Genomic DNA, 20,883 nt, shown 5'->3' on the forward strand with positions numbered 1-20,883 from the left:
TCTGTGAGAACAATGGCAAATTATGTTGTTTTCCAGTGTATTGAATTCCGGAAACCTTTTATTTCAGAAATGCTAACATTAAGTTTTGGAGGAAAACCTTTGACAAACTGTATCTGTGCCAGACCTCACCTTAATTCGATCTCCTGTTCAGTCCTACAAAGCAATATTCACTAATGTGAGTTTAAAGTCTTCTGCCATGGAGCCCCTGCCTCAGTCAGTTCACAAAATGGACAACATTTTCTTACTGAATTCAAAGTTCTCTCTTTTCCATATCGTTCAGGTGTGGGATGTATGCCGCCTTCTCTGAGTAACTCTTCCAACTCTGCTATGCAAACAAAATTATCAATATATTATGAGAATTTCCTCCCATACCCATTACTGCATATATCCAAATGACTACACAGTCCCAGTTTACTCCCACCATATATCCACTGGGGGGAAAATAAAAGGCGGCGGGGAAGAAAGGACCATGAGATGATTACGTATGCTTAAATCTTTGGGCACAGAAACCAGCAAACAATTCCCAACCTCCATTAAAAAGTACCTAAGCTTTCCTTTGCACTATATTTGACAGTTACCAACTAAAATACAATCCCCCCTTATTTTTATTGCATTATTTGAACACTGAATAGGTTTTTTAAGTTACTTTTTTATTTTCTAAGCTAAGAAAACATTTGTACCATCCCAGTTTGCAGATAAGGTGATCCACACAAGACATTACAGCCCAGCAAAGATATAAACCTGGCCTCCAGAACTCCCTGCCAGAACTCTAGTCACTAAGCCCTCTTCACTCTTCATGTCCCACCTAGCCTGACCAAATGAGTTCATCATAACACAATCCCTACACCATTCACAGCTTTCACCATACTATGACTTTTTGCATCTTCTGCTTAAATGTTGCTTTTGTGGGTTTGTGCTTCTCTTTATTAAGTACTCCTCACAAGCAGAGATGTATGAACTTGACTTGAACTGATCCTCTCTTCCTTCTAAAAAAAAGTAAGTAGATTAAAAAATACAGATAAATTAATAATAAAACAGGCTGCAATACTTCAAAGATGAAAAATCATTGTGTTATCAACATTTCAACCTGTTGAAAATGATGGCCAAATCTGATTGTGTTTAATGAACCCCCTTACCTCTGCTGAAGAAGGGAAAGCTGCATCCCTGGGAGACATGATTTTCTTAAAATGCTTTATAAGATAACATAAAGAATGTATAGGTTTTACAACAAAAATCAGTAGGGTTCTAGCACAGTTCTAGATAATTTACCAGAAGAACTTGACCTTTTTATAGGTTTTCTTTAGCCATTCTGTGTAACTCTATAAAAGCAATATAATTATATAATTACTTATATTAAAAACTATAAAAATATAAAAGCAATACAATTACTTGTAGTAGGATGTCTGAAATAAAGACATAGAAAGACTAGTCTCATTTACATTTTATGGGTGCTTTCCATAAAATGGACACCATAAAATATGGGTTTGCTTTGGAATAATTAAGTATTTTTTTAAATGAGATAACGCATGTCATAATGCAGTAGGGACTACACAAAACACTAAAACATTTTATACCTTGAGTGAATATTCATTGGACAAAAGGCAGAGCTCTCAAGTGTGGGAGGATTTCCCCACATGAGTCAAACCTCCTCCCAGTCACAAGAGTCCTTCAGCCTCTGCTTCCTCTTTTAACCTGTTCCTGAGCTCACGTAACTTCAGCAGTTCTGCCTCCTGATGTAACAAGTGTAAACCTAAGTGCTTTCTTGAGAAAAGCTGTCCTAAGTTGTCAGGACCTCCAAGTGAAAAGCAACTTCAGCTTGTTTTGTTTCGGGGTTTTTTTGTTGTTGTCTTAAAAAAACAAACAAACAAACCAACACACCAACTCTAACAACCAAGACTTACTGATCCCTCACCTAAGAACTCTGAACCAACTGGCCATTTATAACTATATATAGAGTTACACCAAAGGATGCATATTTTGAAAACAATTAAATCTGTACAAGACTGTGAAAAGAAAGGGCCCTATATAAACAGAGATCAAAACCTTCAGTGAGAAAAAGCTGTAAAGTGAGTTCAGAATCTTCTGACAGCAACAAATCTGCACTCAAAGGAGACTTTATAATATGCCATGTGCAGGAAGCCCCGAGAGCCACCCATAAGATACACGTTCACAGAAAGCAAGATTTCTTTAGTTACATCACTGCTTCAGGTTTTCCCCATTATTAAGTGAGAGAAAAATGTATAAAAAATGGAACACTACTATCATCAAATATGATTAACAAAATACTGTGAGCCAATATATGGGTATATACGTATATCCAGTAAGATAGATCTATCATATCCTAATAAAGCAAGATATTCAGACAGTCCACAAAGCTCTACTTGAGCTTCTAGCTGGCAGCTGAATTAAACAAGTAAAAGCAAGAACACTGAATTAAGTTATAAGATTTGGGATGCAGCCTTCTTCATTAAAATCTTCAAGGACAAAGGGGGGGGGGGGGGAAGAAAAAAATTATCTTCTTGACCATCAGAATTAGAAGTCAGGAACAATAATATAGGCATTTGTTTAGAAATGTATATATGTGTGTGTGTGTGTCTGTGCATACACACGCATACACACACACAAATATGTGCATCCATTTTTGGATAAAAACACCACCTGAAGTTTGAAAGTACTAGGACCAGAACTGTTCTCCTTGTCTCAGACTCACATTTCACCCCTGTTTCTGCCGTGCACACAGTTGTCACACTGTACATGTCTGAACAGTAGAACTGCAATGAAAAACAGGTCATGGATTTTCCTTTGGCCTCCACCATTGCCATTTTCCCACCCAGAGACAAGGCTTGCCTTTCTGGAGCCAACATTTTTTCTTACAGTATGGTTAGGAAACTGTAACAATTACCTTGTTATTTTTAAATTGCATTTCCAGTAAACAAACAAAATAAGATTTGCAAAATTTGTTCATTAGAATTACTAATACACACCTCCTGATCTATACTTTCCAGGACTACACAAACAGTAGCAGCACAAGACAGGAGTTTAATAAATTTCCTCATGCTATTTTAGAAAGTCAACTATTAATATTTGACCAAAAGCAGGCATTATTTCAGAGAGGATTGCCTTCATCTCACGAATCTGTCAGGATTTTAGTGCAAGGTAGGCTGCCCGAACAAAACACAAACCCAACGTGAACTACATCTGCACTTCTCTAGAGACTAACGGGTACATTTCTGCTACCAAATACTGAATTTAAATATCTCTAAGTCGTTGAGAATACATAATAATTCACATTTTGCTGAGTCTTCATTTCACTAAGTGATGCATGCCATCACACTTTCAAAGAAAAGCTGCTAACCTGGCTACTAAAGATAGTATTAATAGTAGAGAGGTACCTATAGCTATCGTACTTCAAACCATAGCAGAATGGTTAGTTTTACTACCAAGGCATTGATTCACAAGTATTAGAATTGTGAAAGAAACTGAATGTGACATGGTAGGGCTGAAAAGTAAACAGGTAACCAAGAATCAGCTCTGAGAGCCTCCAGAGATAGTTTTGGGAGACACTTGCTGCTGTCACAGCTCCTGGATTGAGGTGAAGACCAGCTGCAAGACTGCACCTACCTACAGTAGCTGCTTCCAAAATGTGATAAACTTAATCATTAGGGAAGTAATTTTGAAAAGATCAAAGCTCCCTTCTCCTTTTAAGATTAAGGAAGCAGCAATTGCAAGAAATACAAGTAGATAAACCTGCAGTTTAAAGAAAACCCAAGATCTTCCATCCTTAAAAGTGATGAACGTCACTAAAAAAAACCCCACACATGAAACATAAAATGCCTTTTCAAGTTTTAAGGTTTGGCCGGCTATATTGTGATATACCAAAATAATGAAAATGCATTCTTTGCTGCAGTCCATTGTGGCTCATTATTCACCAAGATGCAATTTTCCCTTTTACCAAGTCTTTCCTCCTTTTTATTTCCCCCAGCTCATTTGTTCTACTATTGAGGCACCAACTTTAAACATGCAATGACTAACCAAGGAGACCCTGTAGCTGCAATGCATCAAACCAATTCTGTTGACCATTCACGGGTCACTGCAACATCAGCTTCACATGCCTGTTTTGGAGACAACAAACGTGACCATTTCTTTCTCCAAGCTGCACAGGTACATCACCTAGGCAAGCAGCAAAATAACTCCAGCCTGCTGTCAAAAGTCTCAGTCCTCGAATTTAAAACGATACTCAAATAGCCTCAAATATAGCCAGTAATAAAATTTACTGGCCAAATGCTGAAGATTTACTGGCCTAAGGTGTATAAATCTATTTTTTTAACATAAAGTATTACCAGATAATGAACGGCTAGTGAGTTACACAGCAGAGCTGATGTTCCAATACCTGTGCCAAAATCCTAGCCTATTTGATTTCTATCCCAAAAAAATGCTGTTCTCATTTATTATATGCCATTTATTATATGCCCTTTATTATATACACTTTATTTTTGAAATCATGAAAATATGAATCAATAATTATAAGTAAAGGACTTGATTTTCCATTGTAAGGGAAAAAAGGTTGGAAGACTAGAACGTATTTATTTAGAATGGAATAGAATAGACTATTTCAGTTGGAAGGGACCGACAACAATCATTTAGTCCAACTGCCTGACCAGTTCAGGGCTGACCAACAGTTAAAGCACATTTTTCAGGACATTGCTCAAATGCCTCCTAAACGCTGACAGGCTTGGGGCATTGACCACCTCTGCAGGAAGCCTGTTCCAGTTTTTCACCACCCTTTCTGTAAAGGAATGCTTCCTAACATCCAGTCTAAACCTCCCCGGGCCGCAGCTTTGAGCCATGCCCGCACGTCCTGTCGCTGAGTTCCAGGAAGAAGACGTCAGCACCTCCCTCTCCACTTCCCCTCCTCAGGAAGCTGTAGAGCCAAAACCTGGTTCCCACCCAGTTTTTAATAATCTGTTTAAATAAATCCCCAGGCTAATGCAAGAATATTCAAGATGAAATTCAGATGTACTTGCACATCAATTACATCCTAAAATTCAAATAGAAAACTGAAGGTAGCTATCAGACCTAGAATTTAAAGAGCAGGAAAACTCCGTTCCCAAATGTGAACAGAAACCAGGAAGACAAATAAGGTTCTTCTCCAAAGCGTATCTGAATTAAATTTAGACTACTTCAAAGTTCCTGTCAGAAAAAAAACTGTGTAACACTTTGAATGATATAAAAAAAAAGTCTTAACTTTTTCAGCTCCTCACAATCATTATCCTGTGAAAATAAAGACACTCCTGAAATCAGTTATTAAAAATAATTGCCATTCATATGGCTAAAGGATTACTAAGTGACAATGAAGATGATGAAACAGAAAAATCACTTGAGAAGTCCAGAGGATTTTTTAATACCTATGTAAAAATAAGGACTAATGAGGACATCTCCTTTGGTATTGTTTAAGAACTAAATAAAGTTTATACCCACACATTTGTATACTTTAAAAGCTTCCTTTACATTGTCCTGTAATCATTTTTACCACGACTTTAAAAAAAATATTTAAAAATTCTGTTATTTCACTGGCTTTATACAAAATACTAATTACTGCGTACTTGATTACCCTCAATCTTATAGTAGACAGAATATAAAAGCCCAACACATTTTGTGAACGTTTATGAGCTGAGAAATTAAGTAGGCCAACACACATATAATTAGAAGACATCATTCTTCCCTCTATTTAAAAGCACCCGCCAGCAGGATGCCATCGGGATGGTTAAGCGCTCTCACTCAGTGCTGCAGCAGGCACCAATGCAGTCCCCTTACAAAAACACCAGGAACTCTGATTGTGCTCCTCGTTATTGCAACAACGTGTACGCAGCATTTCACAGCACTGTTCTGCAGCCCCCCTCTTCACTCTCTGAACTTCATCTTCTCCAATGCAATTCACTAAAAAAGAATTTTCTCAGCCATTAATTGAGTTTCAACATTTGATTTCTGTTGCTGTAAAATCCCACGTCCTATCAGACACCTAGTATCGGAGCAGCCTTGTGCTTTTACCAAAGCAAGCATTTTAGTGTAGTGGAAGTCACTCCTAAAGAATTATTTCTCTTAGGATAAGGATGAAACATTTAGAAAGAAGATTACTGCTATACAGCAAGTACTTTACAAATTACGAAAACCAAACCCACAAACTCCAAGGGATACGTCCCCTTTTTCAAAGACTAGGTACAGGAAAAATAAATAAATAGAAATTATTTTGTATGCTATACACTCATGAAAATGTAAACACTTAAACTAGACTTATTACAGAAATAAGACTAGATGATACTGTGTGGTAGATTTAATGCATATTAATGAACTTTACCACATTATTCAGCACTGGGGTAAGAGGCTGTTCTCTGTTCACAGAAGTTTGCAGGGGTATGTCAGAGACCTGATACCTAAGGTTCACCTTCTCACATTAAGAAACTACAAAAGGCTGTCTGTAATAAGAAAGGACTGAATTATTACACAACCATAATAATTAACCTACTGGTAAAAAGACCAAAACCACAGCAGTATCTTAGAATTTTCGACTTAAAGGCAAGGGGGTAAAAAACAACACGTGGTTATAATACATCATTGGATAATTTGGGTTTTAAGCTTCAAGCCACCACTTCAGTCAAAAATTCTGTAAAGTACATCACAAATCACAAGAAATTGTATTTCATGTGATTAGATGGCATCCTATTTTTAACACTACTGATTAACAGATGGAAGTGGAGTCTTTCCTTCAAAAGTGCTTTAGTCATCATAAAGTACCAACCAAGATGTTGATTAAACACATTTAGAACCACAAAAAAAAAGAAGTGTGATTTCATGTTTGTTCTCTACAGCTATTTCTACAGTGCTCTCTGACAAAACTACCATTTAGTTACATCAACACACATGTGTACGTCAGGATAGGGAAGAAAACGTACTAGGTCATTCCTACAGCCAGATTCCCTTTTAGCATATTTGATGAATACTGCCAATGTCCATACACGCTTCCACAATTGTACTTTGTGTTCACCACTTTAAATTATTTCTGATGTGTGAAATACCCTCATGTTTCAGCCCTTGCACCAGGAGAAAGGCTCTTTGGAAATAACAGGACACTTAAGAGTGGATGTAGCTTCCCTATTTGCTTTCCACATAAAATTCTTGAACGGCCTTGCCTAACATTGCTTTTAAAATAGTTTTTTATTCCTATTCAATTACTAATTTCTACTGGAAAGGGTGTGTGCTTGTGAAAAAATGAGTGTGTATAAAGGAACTGTATCACTATAAGAAATGTACTAAGCAGAATGGTAACTGATACATTGCTATTACAAATATTACCGTATCTATATTTTATTTGCCTCACTACTTTACTCACAGTTAAAAACACAAAGAAACAAACAAGAAACTGCAGAAATCCCCACAAGTTTCTACACTGAATCAATAAGCTTACGTAAATCATGTCGCTAGAAGCGAGGTCTAAGGAAGTGTTTAGTAAAGAGAATTAAAAGGGAACATGCTATCCCGATCAGGTGCTAAATATAGAGAGCATAAACCCTTTCATTCCAGTTGGGGCAGAAAGAAATCATGTTTCCCCATGATGAGCCAAGAGTCTGAAGTGCAGGACGAGCAGTTGTCGTCTCTGGAGATATGTACAACGCTGAAACAGCACTTGATAATGAGAAGAACTTGTTTCTTCCATCTTAAAACTACTGGACAGCACTTTGTAAGAGATTATTAAAATATTAAAAATTTATATAGGGATGCCTTTCCTCTTCTCTGATCCTTCTACCCCAATTGCAAGGTAACTTCCTAGGAAGAGAACTTTCACTTTCTGCCCATGATCACTGAAGGAGAAAAGGACAAGCAAGTTTTACACAAACTTTCCTTAAAATATCTTTGAATTCCTACAGTGAAGAAAACTAATCAAGGATTTGGGAGATTTGGGACTAGTCTGAACTCTGAACTTATCTGATTATAACTCAACACAAATTCATCAAAACAAGCAAAAATGCTAACCATTTCAAAACTTATTGACTGATATATTTACCTTGGACTAAGTACCAGACACTTTAAGAATACAGGGACTTCAAAGATACCAGTTTTATTACCTCATTTTTTTTCATATCCTGACTGCATCATGTAACAATGGCATGTTAACATGATACCTCATCTGACACTAGCGTGGAAACCTACACAATATTTACCAGAAGTTGCGAGCTATTCCTCCCACCACCATCTTCATCAGTTTGAAGATAAGATCTCATCCCCAAAGTAAACCATTTAAGAATTTTGCCGCTGTAAACAAACGTGACAGACAGCACAATGCGTATCAACTACATACGGGAAGGGAACGTGGTCTTCCAACTTTCTCAGCCAAAAATACTTCTCACAACGTTATTATTTGGCTTGTGTATGTTAAGCCTATTTCCATTTCCAGTTACACCAAAGCAAATGCAGCCTAAGTCCATTAACTGAATTATTTCAGAGTCGGTGGTGGATGAATCTGGCTGTGTATGCACGTGCACATACGTAACAGCATCTATTTCTGAAACGACAGGACAGATCATCTCTGTGGCATTTATGTCAGAACAGTGACAAAATGCTTTTCCCAGATGAGTAAGTGACAGTGAGAAGGCTGTTTTCAATGGGAAGAGGAAGCCAAGAGCTGGCTTGTTTCCATGGAAACACTAGCAGCATCAGGCAGAACAGCTGTAGAGGAAAAGGCAGAAGTTCGGAAGGCAGAAATCTTGCTGATTTTACCTCACCGATGTGTCAGTACCATCAGATACCATCTACATTTAAGGTAGATCAAGCTATTTTATGTTGAATACGTCATGCATTAAGCCACAATTTCCAGTTAAGACTTCTAAAAGCTGAGCATGCCAGAAGCAAATTAACAAAAATTACTTACAATGTGATTCAGTCATACACAGACCTACAGAACATATGAGTATCTGCAATAGTGATGCATTATAATTTTGGTCATTAGAAACAAATCTCACTGTTTCTTTAAAAATGACAGCTCCTATAGGCTAAATGCTTCAAGCAGAATGACTGGTTTTCACCGATTTAATCTAACAGGCTCTTTTCCCACTTAAAAATAAATTCAGCGCTTTGATTACCAACATGGCAAAAGGAATACCCTCTGCAGTTTCTTTAACAGCCTTTACTGTTTTCTTTGTACCATTTTAAGATAGATGTCTGCATAACTAAAAATTTATTAAATGGTAAAATCTCAAATATACTTGCTTTCTTTGTTGAATAAAAGACAGAAAATATTTCCACTTATAAATTAAAGGGACTTTCTATTTGTTAAGAAAGGAAACAAACTTTGCTATTCACTAGCAATCTACAAACATATATTCTGAGATTAACCTATCTTCACCACTCCATTCACAGTATCTCAGGCTACTCCAGCAGCATTGCTTCCACCAAAAATAAAAACTGTCTTGCATCACAAATGGCTAAAGCCCTAAAAATATAACCCCCTCCAGTCATTCCCCACAGTACATGACAGGTATCTAGGTACCTGGAGAGAACGTAAGCAAGCCACCAAATAAAGACTTAAATTAAGAATGCTTTCTAGTATGATAACTGCAGCTTTAGCCTTTCAAAGGGATCTACAAAAATTTTCTCACTCTCCCATCTCACTCATTTCACCTGATTCTTCCTATAACCAACCCCACCAAATGTTCAAGGCTGGTGTCGATGTTACGAGACACTGAAAGGAGTCTCTTGACAATGTAACTTCATGTAAAGCAGTAGATAGGAACTTCATGTTTCCATCCAACAATTACTGCTCAAGTCCAGTTCCTCATCTCACGATGAAGCAGCCTAAGATCAGTGTTTTTAAGAACTCCTGCAAGGTGTAAGTATCTTGATGCCTAAGCTGCAAGGCTTTTGTAGTTTTATTTGCATTTCAGTGGATACTTAGAGCAAAGTTTACAAATACTCGCTTATTTGTTTTTGTCCTGCCCTTGCCAACCAAGTAATTATGATCTTTCCTAGAGATAAAGACCATACAGCAAATGGGTTGTGTAACTTGCCTTTCACTGCTGAAAAAAGCAGGGTGTTGCAGGGAGCGCAGGCTTGGATGCCTGGGCCACACTGACTCCCGCACTGCTGAGCTACCAAACTTCCCAGGCACTGTCCCCTGACCCATGAACAGATTTACAGTCTTAGTGAAAGATACATAGCTGTGAACTTTGTGAGCCCCAGGGCCATTTCTGAGCTCCTGCACCAAGTACGTGAGTAATTCATAATCCTGGGGGGGGGGGGGGGGGGGGGGGGCGAGGAAATCAATGACAAATAGTATTTACTCCTTTAAACAGCATCACATTTCAACTACAATTCAAAAGTAAAAAGCCTTAAAAGCTGAATTAATTTGACATATGATATCTGAGACTAGCGCTGGCTGACACTCTAGGTCCTGCTGGGCATCTGCAGACACTCTTTTAAAAATTCAGTGCTTAATTACATCTCTTGTACTATCTTACAAACTATTGGGATGTCTTTCTGCACTTTACTGAAGTGTAATGAGTTTTTTGCACTTATAAGCCATCAAAGGATACCAAAATCATTTACAGGTATTAACCAGCAAAACTCACAATATACACGTTTGATTCAGATAATAATCAGTGTCTGTTTCAGAGATGCTTAAACCAACACACAGAAAAATCTAGTTGCCCAGCGCTTCTCCTCTGACAGCATCTTATGCCAGTAGCTTTCCACACTGACATGATAGCATTCTGTCAAATACCAGTTCGTGAATGATTGCTCTATTAAGCCTGGAGTGAAAGCAGTAGCGCTGTACTCTTTTAATTTCTTCTCACAGCCTATGAAATCCAAAATGATAAAATGAAAGCAGAAATAATATTCAGACGGAACTCCTGAACTTGGTAAACAAAGAAAAGTGTTGCAGGTTTCAAAGCAATTGTAGGTACGCAGATTACATTTTGCATTTACAAAACCCATCATGTTTGGTAGATGTTGCTATCCAAACATCAAACTACATACACTAGAAGTTCAAAATTTTTTTAGAATCTCAAATAAAGTAAACCTTCTTGCCAACAAACTAGTCCCACTATTTATGTAACATCACTGGATGGTCTTTCTAGAATAATCTTGTGTGTGCACTATCCCCCAATAGGTTTCCATGGCAACTTATATTTGAATTTCTATAAATTTCTATATTTAGAGATCACAGTTTAGGATAAAGCAAATCACAAATATTAAGTACCATTTCATTAATAGAAAATAACCCATTTTTATCATCATCATACTTCCCAGAAAAAGACACTGCTAAAGTTAAATCAGGCAGTAATGCTAAAAAAATAATTATCACAGATATTAAGAAAGTTTACCACTGAGCAGCCTCACCATAACTAAGTGCTGCATGAGTCAGTAGCTAACACTATGAGGCAAAGATTGATGTTCGCAGTTTTGTCTTGATTTCAGTAAGGCCAGGATTTCACTCAAACGTTTTTAGTTAGTCATCATTTCAGCTGACACAAAACAAAAGTGTATTTGCCAGAATACTCAGAAAATAATGTCTTTGTTTCAAGTGTGGGAAAATGTTGAATTGACAGTAATGTCTCAGTTCCAAGCTAAGATTACTACCATCACCTTAAATTACTGTGTTCAAGAGCACTTACTAAATGCATCCTAGTCCTCAAATACAAATTTACTTTAATGCTTTAAAACTTGCCCGCAGTTATCAAAGTTGTCTCCCTACCTGAAAGATCAAGCACAGAGTACCAGCCTTGAAGAAAATGAAAACACTGATTTAGACACTGCTGTTACAACTCGGATGCTGCCTGGGGTTGAAATCAGAATGTAATGCTTAAAAACAGTTTTTAAGTTAGAAAAAGATACGTATCTTACCTTCTAAGAAATCACTATGGCCATGTCACAATTTTCTGTTATAGCATGAATTACAACATTCATTTTGCAAACTTAAAATATCTTTACCCAAGCCACTGACAGTTTGGGATGGTCTAGTACAGACGGAAAATTTGGAAAGCAAGTGCTCACAGACTGTCTCAAGGAGTGGACCGAAGAGGACTGAAAACCCTAATGACAGTTTTCAGCTCCAGGGCGCAATTGCGATCAGCACACCTACTTTGCTTTTTCTCGTGGTATCTTCTATTTAACATTTCCTCTGCACTCCTCGGTTCTCCAGCAAAGTTGAGTGGAAAGGTCCCCTACCATGAAAGCTGCAGGTTTGACGCCATCAGCGACCTTCCACGAAACAGCAAGCGAAAGACAACCTGCGGGGCAATCACCATGCACGCTACTGTTCTGAAAGGTAACCAAGGGCTAAATTTTCTTTATGATCCAGACAGCTAAGGTGCAAGCAATGCGAGTATGTCATTGATGAGCGAAGAGAGACACTTCTGGCACTTTTTCTTCAGAACCGATCCTTTATTAAAACCGTATTTCAAGTATCAGCTGGAACCAGCTGTCAAGGGAAAATGCATTTGGTGGGCAACCCTCTAAAACATAAACAACGCTGGCACTCAGCCAGTGACAGTAATAACTAAGAGGACTTTTACTTTCTGTTTAACTTACCTCACTAAGCTCACAGGAGTTATTAACTTTCACAGAAACAGCATCAGGCCATGGGGTACAATTCAAGAAGTCATTTAACCACAGGCTTATGGTCGCATCCATGAGACTGCCAGTGAAATCAATGGAACCGATCAGGAGATGACACCCATCATAACTGCACTTTCTGCAGGATAAGGCTTAGCTCTGAATACTTCAGGGGGATCCTAGTAAATATGCTGCAAAATATTTACTGCCATTTTACAATCAAATGTTTCCTTTCCAAGAACTTTCCAAATTCTTTTCCTTCTATTGCAGGGAGAATACGCTGGTGGTTTCTTTTCTTGTCATTAAATTTGAGGCACCGCTGTATATTTCCCTCAAAGGAATTACAACCATTTGTTTGTTCCTAAGCCCTGGGTTAGAAAGCAAACCCTCCTCACCACTGACAACAGCAACTAGAAGATGGAACTAACATCCAAAACGAAGCAGAAAGCAGTCAGCATCAAAATCCAAAATCTCTATCTAAAGAACGGAAATTTAGTACGATCGTTTACTGCCTTGTACGCGTACCCTCAGTCACAGAGCCAGCAAGGGTCACCCTGAGAAATCAATGGAGGAAGAGCCAGGGTGACCCCCTGTCACACTTGCTTTGTTGAACTCAGATCACCTCCCAGCGCCGGCCGAGCACAGCTGGGAAAGGGCTGAGGTCACTCTCCCGCATCGCCATCACCAAACTCACCCCAAACCCAAGTACTCTGACGGCTGGGGAGGGATGATGGCCTCCTGGCAGGGCCAGCTGCCCTGGCCCCACACACACCTCCACGCAGGTGCCCAGGAAGGACAAAGGCACCTTGGGGCTGTTCCTGTCCACCCCCACACACACACATAAACAGGTCCCCCAGGGAACGCACCTCCACCTGCCACCCCGGCCGGATCTGTGTGTGTGCGCGAGAGTGTGTGTGGGAGTGTGGCTCCCTCACAGGTTCCTCAGGGCACAGCTCCCACCTCGCCCCACGTACACTCCCATGGGGGGGGGGGATGCCAGGACAGCAGGATCCCCTCACTGCCTGACATTGCCTGAAGATGCAGAAGGGACAGCCACCGCCCCACGGGGGCCGACATCACCCCCATGCAGCAGCCCACTGAAGCATCGCCTCTGTCTGCCCACCCCAAGCGGGGCGAGCTTCCCCTTGATGCCCCACACGCCTGCCTCCCACGCAGGGGACCATGGCGCAGGGGACCATGGCGCAGGGGACCATGGCGCAGGGGACCATGGCGCAGGGGACCATGGCGCAGGGGACCATGGCGCAGGGGACCATGGCAGCCCCTCAGCCTCCTTGGGCGGCAGCGCCGTCCGGCGGCGCTTACCCTGGCAGCCCGCGAGGAGTAGGGGTCCTCGAAGAGCGCCCAGACGCGGGGCTGCAGCCGCCGCCAGCGCCCGCCCTTGCCCTCGGCGGCCGCCCCCACGTCCTCGATGCCCAGCCTTTTGGCGGCCAGGTCGTCGTCGTCGCCGTCGGGGGGCGGCTCGCCCGTCAGCAGGTCGGGTGCCTCGAAGATGTCGAGGGCCTCCTCGGCGTCGCGGTGCTGGCGGTAGGTCATCCAGCAGCAGGGCTCCACGTCGGTCTCGTCGATGCCCCAGAAGGCCAGCTCCTCCTCGAAGAGCGGCCCGCAGACGTCGGCGGGGCAGTGCAGCTTGCCGGTGCGGTAGTAGTTGAGCACATAGGCGAAGACCCCCGGGTGCCGGTCGAAGAAGAACTCGCTGGTGCCGCCGCTGCCCCGGGGGCTGCAGCCGCTGCCGGGCTCCGGGCAGCCGCCCGCCGGCGGCGGCGGGTTGGGGGGCGGCGGCGGTGGCTCCTCGCCGCCCGGGGACTCGCTCTGGGACTCGCAGGCGAGCAGGGCCAGGCGGGTCCCCGGCAGGGTCTTCAGGGTGCTGCGGTAGGTCTCGTGCCGCGTGCCCCCCACGTTGAGGATCACCCTCTCGTTGTCCTCGAGCTTCCCCATCGCTCCGGGTCGGACATGACTGGGGCGGGCGCGGGAGGCGGCAGCGGGGACGGCGGGGGGGGCAGCCGGTGGCGGGCAGGTCCGCGGGGGGCGAGCTTCTCCCTTAAACGCAAACAGAAGAAATCGAGGGGAAGCCCCCCGGGCACCGCCGGGCGGCAGGGGTGCTCTGCTCCCCGCCGTGACACGACCCGCCCCCCTCCGCGATCTCCCGCCGCCCCGCACCGCCGGCAGCGCCCACCGCCGGCCCGCTCCCCCCGCGGGGGCTCTGCCGCCCGCCCCGGGCAGGGCTCCGGGCTCTCCCCCCGCTCGCCCTGAAAGCACCGGCTCCCGGAACGGCACCGCCGCCTCTCCCGCGTACGGATCCGCCACCGCCCCCACCCCCTGCTCCCTCGCGGGGCTGCGTGCACCGAGCTGATGAAATAGAAAGTGTGCGGTTAATTATTTAACGGGCATCTCTCTTTTATTACCCTAACAGCTTAACGAGGAGGAGGAAGGGGGAAGAAAAAAAGGGGGGGATTAGAGATTTGCCTCCTTCCGCCCCCCCCCCCTCCATTTTGGGAGGGAGGGCTTGCTGTTGGGGAAGAAATACCAAGCCCCCGCCAGCTCGGCAGCACGCACACCCTCGGCAAAGCTGCAGCTCGGCTCGCTACTTTCCCAGCCACACGGCGCAGAGGAGCGCGCATCTCGGGGAAGCGCCGGCGGCACCAGCGCCGCGCTGCCGCGGGCTCTCCGCGCCCCCTCCCACCACCCCCCGCCGCCAGCCCTCCCCCCGCCGCCCCCTCCCCGCCGCTACCTTCGCCAGGGGAGAGAACGCGGCTCCTCTGCTCAGGCGGGCTCCGGCGGTGCGCGGCGGCGGACGCCCATCCCCAGCCGCTCTCCGTGCCTCCCCGCCCGGCGAGAACTACTTGTTGTTGGGTTTCCGATTCGGGGATGTTTGGTTTGTTCCGCCCTCAGGTAGCTGTTTTGCCTCCCTCCACGCTCAACTCCGAAAGGCGCAAAAGCGGCTCCCGCCGCCCGCTCGGAGACCCCGCTCCCATCGTTTCACGGGGCAGACGCAGCCCTTCCCCGCCGGGGCTGCGAGCCGGCACCGCGGGCGGCAGGCGGAGCCATGGGCGGCGGGTCGGAGCACCCCGGGGACGGGGCGGCCGCGCTCCCAGCGCCTCTCCGGGAAAGCGGACCCGCGGGTGGACACGCACCTCATTTGGGGCTGAGGCTCCTCCCCGGGGCGGGGGTAGAGGAGACGGCCCCCCGCGCCCCTTCCAGCCCCCCACTCGCAGCCCTCCGGGGCGGAGGGAGGCGGCGGCGAAAACAAATGTCACATCCCTCCGGAACAAGGCGGCGCCGCCTCCTCCCCGCTGCGCGCAGCTTTGGTTCACTTCGGGGGACCACGCGGGCAGGGAGCGGGGCTGAGGACAGGCGTGTGCCGGAGGAACGCAGGGATGGCAGCGCCCCGCTACAGGTGACGGCGGAGGGGAGCTGCCCAGCCCCGGGAGCGGGGTCCGTCCCCCGGCAGGTCGGTGCCTGCAGCGCCCGCCCCGCTCGGCCTGCGGGGCGGGGGGGCGGCCGGGGAGCCCCCGGGGCCAGCTCCAGCGCGGGGCAGCAGCCCGAGGAGCCCCGGCCTCGGGGGTCGGGGAGGGGAGGGCTCAAGAGGAGGACATCCAACTCTTGTATCAGCTGGAAAAAAACAGATACGGGGTGGGGGGGTACACTTCGCCCTCGGTATGCTTCATACGGCGGAGGCTGGGGCGGCGGGGGAGGGATGGAAGTTGGGAGGTCCCCAGCGATCGATGAGGGAGCCCAGTGCCTGTGCCAAGGTCTCTGCCCCCAAGCCAGCTGTTTTCGACAGACTGCTGTACTGATGCCTGGTTTCAGCTGGGTTGGTCAAAGAGAAAGAAGCTTCCAGCCCCAGAGAGGAGATACACGAGGGAGAGGTGATCCCTCTTGCCACTTCCTCAAAAGAAAAATCTTCCTCCACACCGAGGTATTCCCTGGCATGAAGCAGGGTAATGAGTGGAATAATGGGTATCTGAAATGTCTACCTTCTGCGTCAGAGCCTTCGGCTGGGCACTTGCTGGTGCTGGGAGGGCAAAGCTCAGCTGGAAGCGATGCTGGGAGGATGCTGTGCATAGACCAGACTGCTTTAACCCAGATCTGTCTATATGTGGCATCCATAATGTGAATCGACTCCCCAAGCAGCAGCAACTTTAAGAAACGGGTTTCAAAAGCTTTCTCCAGATGTACATTCTAAGTTCCTTAAAAAAAAAAAAAAAAAAAGTCAAAATATATCCTGCCAAACCAGATATAATCAGTTAGTGAAAACTCCTGGGAGCCAAAATTAATATTTAATTACATAGCTGTAAATCCAGTGGAAAGGACAAACCCATCCTAAACCAAAGCAACGCTCCTCATGCCATACTCGCTGTTCTTTGCGGAGGGGCTTTTTCTGAAAAGGGGACATAGAGAAAGAGGGAGTGAGACAATGAATATTCATTGTCTTCTTTCTGACCTACGAGAGGTTTCTGGAGAAATGCAATGTATTAGAGTTCTGCAGCATTCATCCATTATGGAAAACCATGGGGTGGCAGTAGCTGCCAAAACACTAGACAAACTGTATCATCACAGAATACCAGAACTTCTCTCTGAACTGTCACTGTCTGCTCAAGTCCCACCATCTGTGCTCAAGTTGCAAGGCAAGCACTCCCCTCCACACAAAAAAACACCCCAGACCACCACGAACAAAAAACCCAAACCAGAACAACAACAAAACCCATCACGAAAGCCCCAAAACCTTTCCTCCCCCAAAAAACCACCCCAAACCACAGCCCACCCAAATATCCAAGAAACCTAAGACTAACAAGAATAGCATCTCAACAAAAACTTTCGTTACGCTCTGTAATGCCAATGCCATGAAAAAGGCATGTATTATGAGCAATTCGTTTATGGTTCAGACTTCTTAAGCACACGGGTTTTTGTTGCATGGGGAAGAATAAGCCACAGAAATAATTTTTCCAATTGATAAGAAAAGGAATGGTCTATTCCAGAATATAATAGTCCTTCAGTCACATCAAAACGTCCACATTCTACAGCATATCCATTACTATATAATAATGCTATTAATTTACCTGTGTGTCACACTTCATTGTATTTTCAGCATGTGGCAGACTACTCAATAGAGGATGAAATTATATTAGACATTGACTTTCCAGAGCCAACATTTTCTCGAGTGACAATATTTCATTGCAGTTGCCTACATAACATAGATGAATTAATTTTGCCACACAAGAGACTGACTTGAATTTTTTCACGAGACATATATGAGAAATGCACCTCCTGAGTGAGTCTTACCATGAAATATATCTGCAAAATGAAAAAAAAAAAACCACCAACCAAAAACTATTTACACATACTTTTAAAAACATATTAATGTAAAAGTTAAGTGGAAATATTTCTATAGCTCAGGATTTAGAACTTTCTTTGAAAAAGTGTGTGATGCCAAGCAATACACAACAAATTTCCCCTGCTGGATAGGTATTAGGAAAGGAAAGGTCCTATGTTGTTTTAACCAACAAAGCAATAAAATTAGACGCTAAGACCGCTATCAGAAACCCAAGCCAAATGAGCAGTTCACTTACTAGGAGCAATCGTTCTTCCTGCAAGCTTCAGTACTGCAATGCAAAGTCATTGGGTTACCACCTGTCTAACAATAAAAGAATAAACAGAAAAAAGGACTCGTGGATAAGAAAAACAAATATGAGGACAAATGCAGTGTATCCCAGTTACAGTCATGCTCTGAATCACCTTATGGAGGATCTCTGTCCCTGTTGTCTAGGGGGGTCCCTGGGAAGGTTAACCTGCCCAGCTACCATCTGTCTTCCTGAGAAGGACGTGAGAAGCAGAAGCCACCGAGTTTTTCTAGTGCAGCTCACCATTTCATATTTTTCACATGATGTTGTAATTGAGAAACAAGGAAAAAAGTTAATCAATTTTATAATGGAAAATTATAATTGAAGACAGCGCATCACAGCCAAAATATCAATTTATACCAGTTTAGTCAGTGACTAAGTAAATGAACTAATTATTTTAAATATCCACGGTCAGTAACATTTTATTAAGCTTCTACTTGTTTCTTTCACGTATTTTCTGTTCTTTTTTACTATTTATAATCATCTCTACTATTTACAATTACATATACTAATTCATTACAGATCTTGCAGAACACGACAGCCACATTATACTGAAGTACACTGATGATAAGTCAGAACCCTACTCTGAAATTGCAAAAAAAAGAATTAATAGATTAAGTAAATGTCTGTGAAATACAACTCTAAGGAGCCATGGTGTAGTTAAATTGCATGGGGCTGGAAACAAAGACAGCAGAAAGTTGTCATTATTTTTAAATTCCAAAGCATGATTGCACTTTTAGATAACACAGTTGAATTATAAGCTTGGTTTGATCAATAACAGAAGCGGTGAAAAAGGGTCTTACTGTAGGAGAATAGAAATAAAACTAAGACTGGACAAAGCAGATGGACAAAATGCGAACGCTGTCATGAAATCAGTCTCCTGTTAGTCCCACAGTAGCAGGCAGGAGTCCCCTCAGCGAGGCACTGCATACACCCAGGTATGCTTCATCTGCCTTCCCCCACCCCAGATCTTCAATTCTTTGTGAAATTCTGGGGAATGTCGTTCTCTCATCAAAAAAATGAAAAATTAAAAAGTTTCCTTGTATGTTATATTTATCAAGGAAAATAAAACTAGAGAACCCAAGACTGGGCTCTCCTGAGAAGGCACATGACACAGTAGGAAAAAACAGGTGAGCACTAATTGCATTGCTTAATTACTAATCCACAGCACAACCAATGCTACATGGTTAAGTCATTGCCTTCTCTGGCAGTGAGGAGGGGATGGTAAAGCGTAAAATTTTATGTACGTGAAAATAGGCTTCAGGTTTCTCTTTTCAAAAGAAAAGGGTGTTGGGAAGGGCAGTATGAAGCAGCATCGCTGTAGAACTGGGACTGGCCCATTTCACCTTGTGAAATTTCACTCCAGCTGCAGCCCTGTGTCACACACAGCTCCTGTCTCAGCTCCGAGCTGAACAGTTGCACTTTCCCTTGGAAATCCTCGTGCCTCCCTCTGCTGTAAGTTAAGACCCTGCCTGAAGCACACCAACCTGTATGTTCTCATCGTCTTCTCAGTTTTCCAGTCCTCCCACAGGTGCTCAAAAGATTTCAGAGTACATCCCTCTTCACAAGCTTCTTCAAGCTTCACAAGCCACTTCAGAAGGTAAGCGGCCGAAGTCTCCCTCGAAGTCTCAGTGACTGGGGCAGGCAGATTTTAAATCAGATGCCTTCGCCATGCAGGAAGCAAAGAGATTTCTTCGTAGCATCTGCAGTCTCATATAGCAGACCCAATCTCACTGTATGCAAGCTTGATTAATTTTGACTGCCTCCATTCAGCTGCAGTCAAGTTTTTCTCTCCTAATTTTTTTCATGCTACTTTGCAGACAAGATTGCCCAAATCTGGACTGAGCTGTCTACTGCCATGGAAACAGAACAGTATTCTCAAGAGATAAACACTGCATCTCCTCTGCTTCAGCTTCAGTCCTGCTTGCAAAAGTTAGAGGTGCTGACACGGATTTCTGCTATAACCTGTAAACTGGACCATTACCCTTCATGATGGGGGAGAGACAGATGGAAAATATCAGATCCGTCGTGGGTAGCTTCGTCAGCACATCCTCCACAGAGGCAAGGTGCCGGTGAGCCTCAAAGAGCCACGCAAGGTCATGCCGAGGTACAGAAGTCTTGGCAGAGGCAGCCTCACTCAGTTAGTAGCCCAGCATAAGGAAAACAATATCAGGTTGTTAAAACTCCAGGTCGCCTTCTCGAGTCTCTGCATGTCTTTGAACAAGTCAGCTTATATACTTAAGTGCAGTGTAAAACCGCATGGGTCACATTGACTGTTAAACTTGGTTGTCAAAAAATGTGCCATGTCCACACTGATCTTGTAAACATTTCTGCAACATTTCATAACGCTTGAGATCTTTTCCCTATTTGTTTTGAATGGCAGTGTTTTAGTTGTTCTACACCTTATAGGAAAAAGGAAAAAAAAAGGGGGGGGGGGGGGGGCAGCGGAAAAAAGGCTAGTTTGGAGCAACAGGAAAGGTGTGGGCTCAGAGGCTGCTGTTGCTGCAGATGACACCACTTGGGCTGGGGAACACAGGTACAGCACAGCCAACTGTACAACACCAGCCCCTGGCCACGTACCTGTCCTGTGCTCACGGGGTGTAAATGGAGCTGTGGAGGGATGTGTCTGGGCTGGAGG

General features: G+C 43.9%; 1 protein-coding gene across 7 annotated transcripts in view; it reads right to left on the reverse strand.

Moving 5' to 3' along the window:
* Positions 1-15,560, reverse strand: part of KCNC2 (potassium voltage-gated channel subfamily C member 2) — a 104,550-nt gene extending 88,990 nt beyond the window's left edge. For all 7 annotated transcript variants that reach the window (XR_008732522.1, XM_055712274.1, XM_055712271.1 and 4 more), the window contains exons 1-2: positions 15,356-15,560; positions 13,930-14,664 (exon numbers count right to left, since the gene is read on the reverse strand). Coding sequence is in view for 6 of the 7 variants with exons in the window: in XM_055712274.1 (XP_055568249.1) it covers positions 13,930-14,562 (633 nt within the window). In the remaining variant the exon portion in view is untranslated. The remainder of the gene's footprint in view (positions 1-13,929; positions 14,665-15,355) is intronic.
* Between the last annotated feature and the right edge of the window lie 5,323 nt (positions 15,561-20,883).

This window comes from Falco cherrug, chromosome 5 (assembly GCF_023634085.1).
Source record: "Falco cherrug isolate bFalChe1 chromosome 5, bFalChe1.pri, whole genome shotgun sequence".
NCBI lineage: Eukaryota > Metazoa > Chordata > Aves > Falconiformes > Falconidae > Falco > Falco cherrug.